Genomic DNA, 14,670 nt, shown 5'->3' on the forward strand with positions numbered 1-14,670 from the left:
TCCCGTGGGAGGAAGAGTACGAAGCCACTGTGGGGCTGACGCTCAGCAGGTTTAAAGCACCAGGGTGGCTGGGAGCAGCACTACACCCCTCGCACCAGCTGGCCCATTGGCATTGAGATCCCAAAGTGTTTTCCAGCTCCAAGTGCCTTAAAAGTAAGAAGATCCCCTTGTTCCTAGGAGCAGCCCAGGCTAAAGACCCTGTCCCAGAGCAGCCCTCACTGCCCGGCTCCCAGATCCGCCCCAGGAGCTGCAAGATCAGCCAGAGTCCATGAATTATTCATTGCTCCTTCGTGGTGCACAGGATTCTGTTACACCGTGGAGAAGGGTCTCCTTGAGCAACAAAGTCTTGCCCAGGGCTGTCGGCTTGGAAACCCAAGAGCTAGAGGGAATTCAGCTCGCACGTTCCTTCCTCAGGTCCAGCATTGCTCTGACAGTAAAGTCAGGCGGGTTTTTGACTTTGGGGCCCTGACTGAAGGTTGGTGGGTGTCTCCTTACAGACCTGCGGGCTTTATTGATTGTCTCCTGCCTGAATTCCCACCCCGTCCAGATTGTAACTGTTCCCCTCAAGATGACAAATGGAGCTGCCAGCCTCTGATTTATTTTAATTGCCATTTTTCCCTCCTGCTAGCAACATAAAGACATGATGAAAGCATGCTGGAGTACCCAAGCTGGGAGATGCTGGGCTGGAGGGTGTTTGGTGCTTGGTGGGGGCATTGTCCGTCTCCACCTTCCTGGCACAGAAAAACCCCTCTCTGAAAACCCCCAGTGTGGGGAAACTGAGGCAACAGAGCTGGTTAGGAGGAGGTGGGAATTTGCGCATGGGTGATGGGGAAGAGAAAACAGCATCAGGCTGCCTGTGCATGGCAGGGGGTGGTAGGATTGGAAGGGGGATAGCTAGTTAAAAAAGGCATGTGTATCCGCAGGGCAGAGGGGTTCCAGGTACCTTCTGGGCTCCTTGCCTGCCGATGTGTTTCACCACGACGCCTTTATTGCTTGGGGAGGTGTCGGAAGGAAGATGTTGTGAAGACTTGGTCTTTTCTCCTCTAGGGCTGCAGGCAAAAATGCCCTGACGGGACAGGAGAGGACGTGCTGTTTGGCATGATGCTCCCCGCTCCCACCGCGGCTGGAGCATGTCACAGGGAAGAGCTGTGAGACATGACACACACCACCCTGAAGACTAAAGGGAGGTGGGGGACTTCTGCATTTTTGTGACAGCGTCTGGCACAGCAGGAACAAGGTGCCGATCCTTAGCGGGGTGGAAGAGAGGCGCGAGGTGCCTGGGAGCTGGCCGGCACATGGCGCCATCTCCTTGGTCCCCTCGTGTGAGCGCTGGGCTCCCTGCAGGCTTCTGCCCAGCTTCTCCTTTCCCAGCTGCTTGTGCAAATGGTTGAGAAATGTCTTTTGCTGCAGGCTGTGTCCTTGCTTTCCTCCCCGCTGGGACACGGGGAAAGGGCGCAGGTCTCAGCTGTGGGGAGCAGGGCACTGGTGCCGCCGGCTGGCTTTTCACAGCATCCCTTAGCACTGCCTCTCCCCTCCGGAGCCAGTGCCACTCATCCTGCAAACACGTCACACTCGACGGTGACGTTATAGCTAGTGCAGGGATGGGGGGGGTCTCCCCCCCATATTCCCCCTCTCTCCATATCCAAGGAGAATCCTCCTCCACCAAAGGCACTCAAGAGCCCTGGCTGAGACCAAGCCACATCGTGGGTGTTTGGGTCATTTTGGGGCCCCGTGGTTATGTGAGGTCCCCCTCCTCCAGAGCTGCCACCTGTTTGCCGTCTGCCCAGCAAGACCCAGCTCGTGCGAGGCTGCTGCGGCGCTCGTTCGTCATGTCCCGGCCGTGGCAGCGTGTCACCATGCGGTGACATGGCAATGGCTCGAGCGGAGGCTCCAGTGTTTAAAGGCGCCGGCCTGCCGGGATCGTGGCGGGTCTCGGCTCTGCTCGGTGTGAGCACAGACGGGCCAAGTCCTTCTGGGCTGTGCTGCTCCTCGCTGAGAGGACAGCTTCGTTTTCCTCCTGAGGAGGGAGAGGAACCGAGACACAGCGTGATGATGGACCAGATCGCTGCCTCTCGGTGAAAGGGTCTCTGAGCGGAGTGGGATGTAAAACGGGGCTCCTCTGAGCACAGGCAGCGATTGGAAGGCAAAGGCACCAGCTTGCAGGGGGCAGATGGACCGGAGGCAGACATGAGCCAAACCACCTGAAGCCCAGTGGCTTCCCAGGGCGCTGCTTGGCTTCCTCGGGCTGCATCCCCACAGGAGGAACCAGGTGGGCACCCAAAATCAGGCGTCTCCATCCCGTACAGACATCGCTGTCCTGAGCGGGGCCATCCCAGGGAGGGCAGCTGGGGACTGGAAAGGGCAGGAGGCCAAGGGCAAGGAGGGTCCCTGGGTGTACAAATCTTTGTAATTACAGATTCACGTCCGTGCACCAGCTATCCTCAGGACACAGGGCTTTGGTGAAGGATGTGACCCCGCAATGTGATCCTGGATCCCCGATCCTGCCTTAATTCTCTCTGTACTTTGGGGGTTTATTTTTCCCTCTCCATTAATCTCTGAATATTAGGTGGAAAGCGAACAATTACTGTGCTAATGGCTCCATAAATTCCTTCATTACTTATTAAACTCGATCACTCCCCATGCAGCAGAGGAAAAGAGATGAAATGGAGAAGAAAAGGGAGCGGAGGGGGGGTTAGGAGGGGCTGCGCCAGGGCAGAGGGCCCAGCTCCTGCGGCCGGCCCCGGGCAGGGCTGCGGCAGCGGGGCCGGATCAGGCCCCGGTAATTCCTGGGCTGCCGTTGCCCTCTGCCGGCAGCGGGACAGGCAGGGGCTGCCTGCTCTGCCCGCCGGGCAGGAGGGGACAGAACCCCGGGGCTGGGGGGGTCCCCGGGGGGCAGGAGGCTGGGGAGCACCGGGGTGTCTGGGGCTGCTCGTTGTGAGGATGCTCCGAGGAGGTTGACGGGCAGGATGGGGCGCAGGGACCCCCCCCTGCTTGCAAAAGCTGTCCCCAAACCCGCAGGGACGGTGCTGAGCAGAGCTGAACCAGGGCAGGTTGAGGAGCCTGGCTTTAGGCTGCGCTTAACCTGAGGAGAGGCCCAGGGCAGGTTGAGGAGTCTCGAACCACAGCCCATCTTCAGGCCGCCGGCGAGCGCCGGACACCGTTTTCCCGGTTGCAGGAAGAAATCCGCTCTCTCCCGGCTTTCCTCGAGGTGCTGGGAGCTGCCTTGCGGTTTGCTGCCAAACCTCACCGGCATCCCACAGGGTGGATGTTCTCCAGTTTGGTTTGTTTGTTTTGTTTTTTTTTTTTTTTTCTGCTGGCGAAGGCGAGGTCTGGGTCGCTGCGGAGATCGTCGCAAGGATTGCAGCGACGGTTCGAGGGAAGCTTTCACCTCCTCTCCGGGTCAGAGTCCACGACAGCTCACTTCTGGGCTGGCAGCTCTGCTCCCGGGAGGGCTCTTGTGGCCTCGCCTAAGTGAAGCTAATGTATTTCGACGTCTCTAATGGCCAGCTGGGATCCAAGCGCATCTCCAGGAAGAAAGGCAGCTCGTCTGAATGCAAAACTGCAAACAAGCAAACGCCTCCCCAGCCGAGATGCTCGCAAGTCTTCTGCCTGTGTCGATCAGCAGGGCTCAGAGCGGGGGCTTTGGGATCCTGCCAGGGAGCCTTCTTCGCTTCTCCTCCTCCATCAGGCTGACCTGTTCCTCTGCAGTCATCTCCAGCCAGGTTTTGAAAGGAAGAGGCGCAGTTAAAGTCCTAGAGAATGGGTTTTGCAGGAAAACGGCAAGTTTCTATGGTTCTGCAACACCCAAATATCGTCTGGGATGAGCCCAGCTCCGCAGAGGGACCTGGATGCCCAACTCCCATGGACACCAAATGTAATTAGACATTTCTATCTAGGCCAGGGGCTCAAGGGCCATCTGGCACCTTAATTATTCATACACATATATAAGCACAGACAGAGCGCTCTTTATCTAGCCTGGGCCTGGGGGGAGATTCCTGCTTACGCCGGGTCGTTTCTCATGGCCTGACACAGCGTGCTCTGCTCCGGGGCTGGTTTCAGGTGCTGCGTTGCCTTTTCCTGGTGCCAAAACCAGCTCCAAAACGCACCAGCGCCGCTGAACTGGGCACTGCAGAGATCCACGTCGATGGTGGCTGACGCAGAGATGGAAAAATCCAGGAGGAGAAGAGTTCCCCCTTGGAAGGAGCGGGTCAGGAGGACTGAAATCAGATTAAATGTCTGTCAGGAGGGCCTGTCCCTGTGGTGATGTGGCCCAGCGCTCCCCCAAGGTGTCTTTTACGCTGTGACTCATCAGCTGAGGAATTTCAATTTCTGTCTTTCTCTCCCAACCCGAGGCACCACGAGGAAGCGGTTAGGACCTTGGCAGATAGAAGTCTCTATCACTAGCTGTTTAAAGTGATGCATTTCCTCTCAAGCCAGTGGAGCTGTGCCAGGTTTTACCAGATGTAACCTCAAAGATGAAGCTGAAATATGGTAAAATAGGTTTTTCCCCACAGTTTCATCTTACCCAGCTGAGGAGTGATTCCTCAGCTCCTCTGCGATGCTCTGACAGACACCATGGGACAGGCAGGAGGGGAGCTGGCGGGGAGGGGTTCTGCATGGGATGTGGGTACATCTGATCCAGACTGAAATGATGGGTTTTTTTAAATTGTAAACTGGGATATTCTGGTCCCCAAAGCATGCCGTGGGCTGGGCCTCCTTCCTCGGTCATTTCCCTCCCAGCCTCCAGAAACCTTTCTAGCAACCCTGGCCTTGGAAGCAAGGAATTTCTGTAAAATGGTAACACCTTGACAAAACAGCATTTTTTTCTAGGGGGAAACAATAACGCCTGAGCTTTATCCTTTAGTTGTGTCTCCCCAGGAAAGCGGCTCGACCTGGACAAGAGCAGCGGTTGCGATAAGCCTGTCTGACAGACTCCATGTCTCGCTCAGCCGAGGCTCCTCTGCGCCGGTGATGCCGCCCCTCCCGCACATACCTTTGTATCACTTCATCTGGATGATCCACATCCACCTAATTGTATCTGTCTTCCATATACTTTATGATAATTATATCCACATGAGCCAAGCTCCCATATCATTGCAGGTCTGTCTCCGATACGCCTGTTGGGTTAACTCAGTGTTGTTGCATAGGAGGATCTCATTTTCAGAAGCTCAACATATATTTCAACCACAATTTCTATCACTCCTAGGTCTATATTTAGACATCAGCTATTTACCCACCACTGAAAACCCACCCACAATTTCAGGAGCCTCTGTGTACCATCTCTGTCAGAAGATGATATGACAGGGAGAAACGCGGTCTAATGGACCGCTATTAAAAAATCTGATTCAATTCTCCCTCGGTTGGATTAAGACGTTTCTGGGGACCGATCCTATTTCCATGGGGTGACACAGAGATGCGAGGACATTTCACTCAGAGGCCCAGCGAGGGAACATTGTGCTTTCTGCTCTCCTTATTTTCAAACCACTTAGGCTGTGATTATAAAACATGGCTCAGGGGGGCCGTAGCATCGCTGGGTTAGAGGAAGTTCTTCCTACTGCAGTGTGGTTGCAGGTTTTTGTTTTTTTTTTTTCTCCTCAGGTACTGCTGGATTTCAATGTTTTCATGGCAGCCAAGAAGAACGAAGGGATAATTCTCCAGCATAACCCTGAGGGTGTGAAATTACGGTTTGGGGAGGGTGATTTATGGGATAGTAGGATGCAGGGGCAGCACTTCCATCAGGGACAGCAGCTTTCTCACCCTTTGAACCTTTTTTTTTTTTCCCTTCTACACTACGCACAGGCAGAGTAGGGAGGAAAGAGGAGCAAAGTAGGACAGGGGCCCATGTGGCAGCGCTCGGGGGAGTGGGATCCTCACAAGATACACAGATTAGAGCTGCTTTTGTTCGATGAGGACTGGGTTTCCCTGTTCTGGAGGTCGCTGCAGCTCCAAACCTCAGAGGAAGGCCCAAAATAAAGCTCTTTCCTAACCACCTCAACCTTCAGCTCCCAAAAGGTAACACTGGCAAAAGTGAAAATGTATCAGCGTAACTAACGTTTTCTATGAAGCTTTAAACAGGGAATACTGCCCGGGGTTTGATTGCCTCGAGCGAGGCAGTAACAGGGCGAGGTGTGACCGTGACCTGCGGTCAGTCCCCTCCTCCCTGCCGCTCCTCCTCAGGCTCCAGCACCCAGGAGGGGAGGGCCGGGTCCCGGGGCTGAGCCCGGTGCTGGCGGCCCAGAGGCCTGCGGGGCTCTGGTGTGTATTTCCCGGGGTGGACACGGAGAGGGCACCAGGCACAGGGCGGAACAGGCACTGACTGCAGGCCGAGCTTTCGCTCCCTGCTCGAACGCTCTCTCCTTTCCCCCTCCGGTGAAGTTGAGCCCCAGCCCGCCCCGCTGGCGCTTATCCCCCGGCCGTTCGCGCGTCCCTGCGGGCTGAGGAGACGGGCGTAGACCACGCACCCGCCCACGCCCCCTCCCCGCCGCAGCCCGGCGCGCTCTGAGCCCTCAGCCGCGGCCGCACGGCAAACTCCGCCGGGGAACCGCCCTCTTCCCCTTTGCGACCAATCAGAGTCAGAGAAAGCGTGACTGATCGCCACTGTAGCCTATCTGCAAGCTACCTGACTGCACTCAATCAGATGCCTGGGGAGATTTTTCTCGCCCAATGATAAACGAAGAGTGGAGCTTGGGTAGCAGCCCGCGCTTCTTCGGGAGCGGCGTAGACTTCAGCCAATCAGAGCAGCGCAGGGAAGGTTACCCCTGACCAATGAGGAAAGGGGGCGGGGAAAGAGGGGCTCGCGAGAATTTGAGAGGGACGATGGGAACCCGCGTCTAAGCTAGCGGGCCAATGGGAAAGGGCAGGGCGGGGCCGCAGCAGGACCATTATAACTGGCAGGTAAGAGAGCCAATCAGAAGAAGGAGGTACGTTCGGCCCAATGGTCAATGAGCAGGGGAAGTCCTCCCAGCGTTGAACTGCTACGATTGACAGGGATGCCCCCAATCAGAAGGCCGCGCCCTTTCTAACCGTCCAATGACCGAGCGAGGCGGGGAGGAGTGTGGCGAGGGGAGGCTCTTCCCGCCCCCTCCTCGCTGGCGCTCGAGGCCGGCCGGTGGAAGGACAGCCTGCTGAGCCAATTGAAAACGGCAAAGAGGGGGAGTGGGCGGGCCTTCCGCCCGGCGGGGGCGAGGGGGTGGGGGCGCCTCGCTCGGCGGCCAACGAGGGCGTCGGGCCGGCGCCGAGCGCCCAATGGGCGCTGAGGGGGCGGGGCTCGCTGCCGCCGCGGCTTCCAAGATGGCGGCGGGTGCGTGAGCGCGGCGGTCAGTCAGTCGGTGAGGCCGCCGGCGGGAGCAGGGCCGGGGGCGGGTGGGGGCCCCGCCGCCCGCCGCCATGAAGGGCAAGGAGCGCTCGCCGGCCAAAGCCAAGCGTTCGCGGGGCGGCGGGGGCGGCGAGGACTCGGCGTCGTCCTCATCGTCGGCGCGGGGCGAGCGGAGCAGCAAGAAGCCGAGCGGCTCCGGCGGCTCCAACGGCAGCGGCGGGAAAGCGGCGGCAGCGGCGGCCTCCACCGAGAGCAACAGCGGGAGCAGCCGGCGCGGCCCCCACCCGGAGAAGGCCGGCCGCGCCGGCAGCCGCGAGTACGAGGCCGGGGCGGCGGCGGCGGGCGGCGGGGGCAGCCGGCACGGCTACGGCGGCGGCAGCGGCAAAACCGCGGAGGCGTCGCGGAGCAGCAGCAGCCGCGGCGGCGGGGGTGAGTCCCGGGCGCCGGCAGCGGCCCCGTCCTCCTCCTCCTCCGAGTCGGGCGGCGGCGGGGAGTACAAGACGCTGAAGATCAGCGAGCTGGGCTCGGCGCTGAGCGACGAGGCGGTGGAGGACGGGCTCTTCCACGAGTTCAAGCGCTTCGGCGACGTGAGCGTCAAAATCAGCCGCCTCCCGCCCGGTACCGGCGCCGCCGACGAGCGCGTGGCCTTTGTCAACTTCCGCCGGCCCGAGGACGCCCGCGCCGCCAAGCACGCCCGCGGCCGCCTCGTGCTCTACGACCGCCCGCTGAAAATTGAGGCCGTCTACGTCGGAGGCGGTGGAGGGAGCAGCCGGCGACGCAGCAGCCGTTCCCCGGCGCTGCTGGACAAGGAGTCTCCCTACGGCACGGCAGCCGTCGGGGTGGCGGCCGCGGCGGCAGCGGCTGTGCGGCACCCTCCGGCTGGGGCGACGCAACGGGCCTTGTCACCCGCTGGGAGCGGCGGGGCCCTGGGTTATCGAGACTACCGGCTGCAGCAGCTCGCCCTGGGCCGCTTGCCGCCTCCGCCCCCTCTGCCCAGGGAGTTGGAGAGGGAGAGGGACTACGGGGGTTTCTACGAAGCGCGAGTGCGGCCGGCCTACGGGCTGGAGCGGGTGGCTGGTGTGGCAGCTGCCGGGGGCTTTCGTGGAGGAGGAGGGGGTGCTGGAGCTGCCGGTGAGGAGGAGATCAGCCCGGAGGATGACCAGAGGGCCAACCGCACGTTGTTCCTGGGCAACCTGGACATCACCGTGAGCGAGTCAGATCTACGCCGAGCTTTTGACCGTTTTGGGGTCATTACTGAGGTGGACATCAAAAGGCCGGGGCGCGGGCAGACCAGCACGTATGGTTTTCTTAAATTTGAAAATCTGGACATGGCGCACCGGGCCAAGTTGGCCATGTCAGGAAAGGTGCTTCTGCGCAACCCCATCAAGATTGGGTATGGTAAAGCCACTCCAACTACCAGGCTCTGGGTGGGTGGCCTTGGGCCCTGGGTGCCCCTCGCTGCCCTGGCCAGGGAGTTTGATCGGTTTGGCACCATTCGCACTATCGATTACCGCAAAGGTGATTCGTGGGCCTATATCCAGTATGAGAGCTTGGACGCGGCGCAGGCAGCATGCACCCACATGCGTGGTTTTCCCTTGGGTGGGCCCGATCGCCGGCTCCGCGTAGACTTTGCTGACACTGAGCATCGGTACCAGCAGCCCTACCTGCAGCCTCTGCCCTTGCCACCCCCTGCTCATTATGAGCTCGTGGCGGAGGCGGCTGCTTTTGGGGCTCACCGGGGAGCCCCACCTGATCCTCTTCGGGGGGCCCGGGACAGGACGCCACCGTTACTTTATAGAGACCGCGACAGAGACCTTTATCCTGAGACAGAGTGGGTGCCCCCCCCACCCCCTGTTCGGGACAGGAGTAATCGGGCAGCTGCCTATGACCCACTGGAAAGCCTCGAGCGACGCCGGGACGGCTGGTCCTTGGAGCGGGACCGAGGGGAGAGGGAATTGGGCAGTAGTAGTAGGGATCAGCCTAGGAAACGGAGACTGGCAGAGGACGGAGGCCGGCACTTGGACCGCTCTCCAGACAGCGAGCGCTCTTCTTCCTCCCGTAAGCGTCACTGTTTAGCCACAACCTCTCCACCGGACCGCAGCCCCGAGCTCCTTGGAGGGAGGGAGCGTTACAGCAGTGACCCCGAGCGCTCATCCTCCCGCTTGCTCCTGTTGGAGCGGCCCTCGCCTGTACGGGAATCGCGCCGGGGCAGCCTGGAGCGGGGTCAGAACGAAAAACGCGACCGCAAGAATTCCGCCGAACGGGAGCGGAAACATCGCGCTTCCACGGCAGCCGCTGCGCAGGAGTGCAAAAGTCCAGCCAAAAAGGATGAGCGCGCTGTGGAAGGAGGCGGCGGAGGCTCCCGCCTCAAACCTCCTCCTCAGAAACAGCAGCAGGATGGAGTGTCACAGGCCGGGGGAGCCCCCAAGCTGTGCTTGGCTTGGCAGGGGATGCTTCTGCTGAAGAACAGCAACTTCCCGTCCAATATGCATCTGCTTCAGGGGGACCTCGGTGTTGCCAGCAGTCTCCTCGTGGAGGGAGCGACTGGTGGGAAAGTAGCTCAGCTCAAGATCACCCAACGTCTTCGTCTGGACCAGCCCAAGCTAGATGAGGTCAATCGTCGCATCAAAGTGGCGGGTCCCAATGGCTACGCCATCCTTTTGGCTGTGCCTGGCGCATCAGACAACCGCTCCGCAGCCGGAGCTAGCGAGGCCGCCACCACCTCCACCCAGAGGCCACTCAGGAATCTGGTGTCCTATCTAAAGCAAAAGCAGGCTGCTGGGGTGATCAGCCTCCCTGTGGGGGGTAACAAAGACAAGGAGAACAGCGGGGTCCTGCACGCCTTTCCACCCTGTGATTTCTCCCAGCAGTTCCTGGACTCCACGGCCAAGGCGCTGGCCAAATCAGAGGACGACTATCTGGTCATGATCATTGTCCGTGGGGCGTCCTAAGGCCCTCGTGTCCTCTGTACCCACCCCTGCCTACTCCTCCACACAGCCCCTCCAGCGTGTGCCAGGTGCTATGGGATACAGCCTTAGCCAGCCCTGTTATTATTTTAAATTAGATCTTTGTTTGTAGGTGACTTTCCCTGCCCGTTTTTCTGTTACTACATTTTTCTATAAAGTTAGAAGCCAGAAAGGTTGGTTAGCCATTAGTGTGAATAGGATATTTTGAGATTTCCCTATCAGTGGGAATAGCAGGGAGGCTAGGCCTGCTTTGATTTACGAAAAAAAAAAAAAGAGAAAAAAAACTGGGGGGGTGGGGGGGGAGGGAAGAGCAAACTCCCGTCTTCTTAATTTCGATTCGTGTCCTTTTTTCATTTCATGTATTTTAAAGCAAGTTTAATAGCTCATCCTCGATAGAGTTACAAACCGAAAAGACCAGATTTAAAGCACTCAGTAGTTTAAATGGAAAACCACATACCTACTAGCGGACTGGTGTCAGCTCATTTTTTGAGTCCTTGAAATTCTGTGATGGCCTCAGGCCAGCGGCCCTTTGGCACGCCTGGTCCCTTTCCTCAGGAGCCTGAACGGTTTCCCTTTGAGTTGCATGGCTCAAGGTTGATGTCTTTCAGGTGACCAGCACCTGCTCTCGGGTACACTGCAGAACATTTAATTCCTTTATTGGGTGTCTGATAATTTCATCCAGCCCCTCAAAATGCATGCACTGAAAGTATGCTTTTTTTAACAGGTGTATTTCTCCTATTTCTCTGAGTTCTGTTGTATCCCATATATGCACTTTGGGTTTGTAGCAGTGACAATGTTTGGTATAATAGCTGAGGACTTTGTTACAAACCATGAATGTCTTGTGCTTACTCTGGTATGCAAGAAACAAGGAGGTGCTTTAAGAATAACTTCAGTTATATTGTGGTTTTTTGTTTTTACTGCCTTTTTTCAAAGAGTTGCAGGTACAGTGGGGTCTGGTTCCACAGTGCAAACTCTGAGCAAGTGTGCTTCTCTCCAGAGATGGTTTTAATTCTGTGATAATTTAATTACATAAAAGTTCTCATTAACATTTTACCTCTTTGTTAATAGCAAGGAACTGCTGTCTGCTAGGGACTTTTCAGGTACAGTACAGTGGGCATTACATGAGGTTTATCATTTTATAGGCATCTGGAGTAAAGTGTTTTTAGCATCTTGGAGAAGTAGTAAAAGTACTCCGAGATGCTGAGGTATGAGCTCTTGTTCCTGTGATTCTAGGAGGACACAGTTTGCTTTTTTGCAAAGAACTTAGTTCATTTTCTCTCGTGTTTTTTTCCCCACTCATTGGGCACTTTTCTCCAGCTGTCTTGGCCACCTTGCTAATACAGGCATTTAGGAGGAAAGAAGGGATCTAAATCCCTGTTGTTTTGTTTAACAACCGAAAGGATGTTGCAGCTAGCTTCTAAACTGAAGTGTAAATCTGACTGTCTCTATTTACAGGCCCCAAAATTGTAATCTTGCACTTAAACCCAGAATGTAGTCTTGCACTTAGCCATGTTTTCAGAGACTTAGGCAATGTAAAAGCGATGCTGCTTCACTCGGTCAGTCCTCCGATGTAATCCTTGGGCAACTGATAGTGGGACAAGTTGATTTCTATTTCAGCTTGCGTGACGCAAAAATCAAGTTCAAAATGCAGAATAGTAGATGAAGGAGGAAATGTCTTGAATGTATTTTATGGGCGCAACAGTTCTGAAGTGTGACTGTGGTTGCGTGAGATTCACTGTCACAAAAATACGAATTTCTGTAATACCACTTTATGGACCCACTCGTCAGAGAGTGCTTTGTTTTAATCAAAATCAAAGTGGGCTTTGATTTCCTTTATCCGACTGGTATGAACAGACGTAGTATCCCAGGCATCGTGGTGAACTGAGAGCTTGAATGTGGCAGCATATCTTGAAAATGGATTTTGGTTTTGTAGCTACTTTTCTTTCTAAATGGAAACGTACAAGCCTCATTTAATGCTCTTAAATGTTTGAGGGTACAATCCAGGACTTCTGGGTTGTCGTCCTTCAACGTGAATGTAATAGATGGCAGAATTCAGCTGTTCATCTTACTATTAACAATGAGAATTTTTCAGAATGACACCGATAACGCAAATAACTATGTTTTAGATGATCCAGCATATTTACCACTTATTGCAAAGAATGTCTGTTTTAATTCTAGCAGGTGTCTGTTGTGTGTCAGCAGGTAACCAACACTGCTGCTAACTGACTTGAAGTGCTGCTTGCATCTAGAGTGAATTTTCTCATTGCACCTGACATGAGTCACTTGCAAGTGCGGAGTTTTAAAGGAAAGAAACTTGAACCGCTGGGAATTCAAATCTGCTCAAAACCAAAAAAAAAAAAAAGAGAAGCACTAACATTGTTTGTGTTCAACACTTAAACTTGCTGAGAACAGTGTTTGTTATGCTGATATGCAGTAGGCACCTGTTAAAACCCATGAAACTTGGGGTCAACATGGCTTGTCAAAGCAAATTCAGCGTGGAAACCCTTTTGGAAAGAGCATTCTAGGTGCAATTCCCTTTTTCCTTGTAAAATAGCAGTGGTGATACCTGCCACAGGCTTGTAGGAGTCAAAATTGTGCTGCGCTGGAGGGTAACAAGGAACAGGCGAGGCTGCATTTGACTCCAGGTTTTCTGGTTCCTTATTTAATGGAGTACCTGCTTCTTTAAATCTGGTTTATTTGTGGTTGCTGCTCTGTTGTGTAAGCAAGGATTTTAACACCCTTTGCGGGTTCTTAATGTCAAAACATAGCTGACTGGCAACATTTTTTTTGCCAGCACTTAAGTTCACGTGCTGCCATCAAGGCTGGTACAGCTTGGTTGGCTGTGCTGTTCTCTTAGGCTCTGAAGTGTGCACCATTGGAGTAACTGTCCACTAAAAGTTGTCTTGGCCAGGGCTGAACATGAGTCGAAGTCCGTGTGTAATACCACTTCTGTATAGAGCAAAACAGATGTAGCAGACTTGAGGGCTCTCGTTGTGTTTGGCATTCCGTTGCTCGAGCGAGAGCTCCGTATTTCTTCTAACGTTGTGTGCAGCTCCTACTCCTGTATTTCATTAGTTTGTTGAATTAGCACGGTGAAAGGATGTCCTTTTCCTGAATCATTTCATGGTTGTGCTTTATGCTTTGGGGAAAGAACCTCAAATGACTCATACTTTTGTTGTAACATTTTAGTTTTTTTTTTTTTTTAATTGGAAACTTTGTGCAACTTCCTTGGCTGCCGGCCAGTGGCTTTGTTTGCTCCCGTCTAGGGTACGGTCTGCTGTTCACTGGTGCGAACACTGAGGTTACCCTCAACTCCAGAGGTTTCAGGCTCCTGGTTACAAATACCAACACATCCTTGTAAGCATGGTAGAGAGAGACGGGCGTTACGTTTTTTTCTTTTTTTTTCCCACAAGGATGTTAAAAGATTGAAATGTTTCGGTGACAACTTGCTCAGCCCCTGTGGAGGGCGGAGAAGAAAGTTTTAGATTGCTTGCATTGCTTGGGGAACCATCTGGTTGATGGTAACTGAGGTGAAAGGCCTTAAGTGTTAATGGCGAGGAGGAGTGAATCAAAATTGTGAAGACAGGTTCAAAAACTCTGAGGACTCAGGGAAAAATGGCTTGGAAAATTGTAGTTCCTGGCTTTACGAAAAACAGTGTTGCGGGCAGTGCTCCTGGGGAGTCTGCTGAATGCCTGTTGAACAGAAACGAGAGTGGAAGAAATTATTGCCTTGTGACTATAGAGCTTTTGGGTTTCTTTCCCCTTTGTCTCCCCCTTTATTACTTTCTGCAGATAGCACTGAAGGACAGATATTCCAATGATTCGTAAACTGAATGATGAGATGATTTTTTTGTGTTAGGCTTAAAGCAGACCGTATGGTTCAGAGAATGGTTAATTGAATATTCAACTTCATGCAGTTTTGATTGTGTGAAAATGATGAATGAGAAATATTACTTGAATAGAAACAATTATAAATTATATTAGCTGTGTCTTTGATTTGACCTTTTCTTTAATATTGGAGTTGTCTGCTGTTAGAATTATGCAGCAAAGTGAGAACAAAAGAGAAACATGTAACACTACATTTCATACTTTTGTTGATAAGTTGCCTTCAGGAAATAGTACTTGAGGAAAGTCAACCGAATTATCAATAATTCGATTGGTTTTTCTCATGGTTAATTATTTTGATGTGTCCCATTAACTGTTACTGAAAGCTGAATACAGTACTGTAAGCCTAGTTTAACCTTGGTCCAAAAAGAAGCCCTGCACTACTTGTTATGCATCTATACATAGAAGGTGACTTCATTTCAAGGTTTCGTGCCCGTGGGTGATATTGGTGCTTTTTGAAGTCCAGGTAGAATATTCAGAAAGGCCTTGTAGCTCTATATGTTC

The 14,670-nt window shown here is 54.2% G+C and overlaps 1 protein-coding gene across 1 annotated transcript; it reads left to right on the forward strand.

Annotated features, from left to right (window-relative positions):
- Positions 1-7,357: 7,357 nt before the first annotated feature.
- RBM15 (RNA binding motif protein 15) lies at positions 7,358-10,548 on the forward strand. The gene has a single exon (XM_074850017.1). The coding sequence runs from the start codon at positions 7,387-7,389 to the stop codon at positions 10,264-10,266; it is 2,880 nt and encodes a 959-aa protein (XP_074706118.1). The 5' UTR covers positions 7,358-7,386; the 3' UTR covers positions 10,267-10,548.
- Positions 10,549-14,670: the final 4,122 nt, after the last annotated feature.

Source organism: Strix aluco, chromosome 25, assembly GCF_031877795.1.
Source record: "Strix aluco isolate bStrAlu1 chromosome 25, bStrAlu1.hap1, whole genome shotgun sequence".
Taxonomy (NCBI): domain Eukaryota; kingdom Metazoa; phylum Chordata; class Aves; order Strigiformes; family Strigidae; genus Strix; species Strix aluco.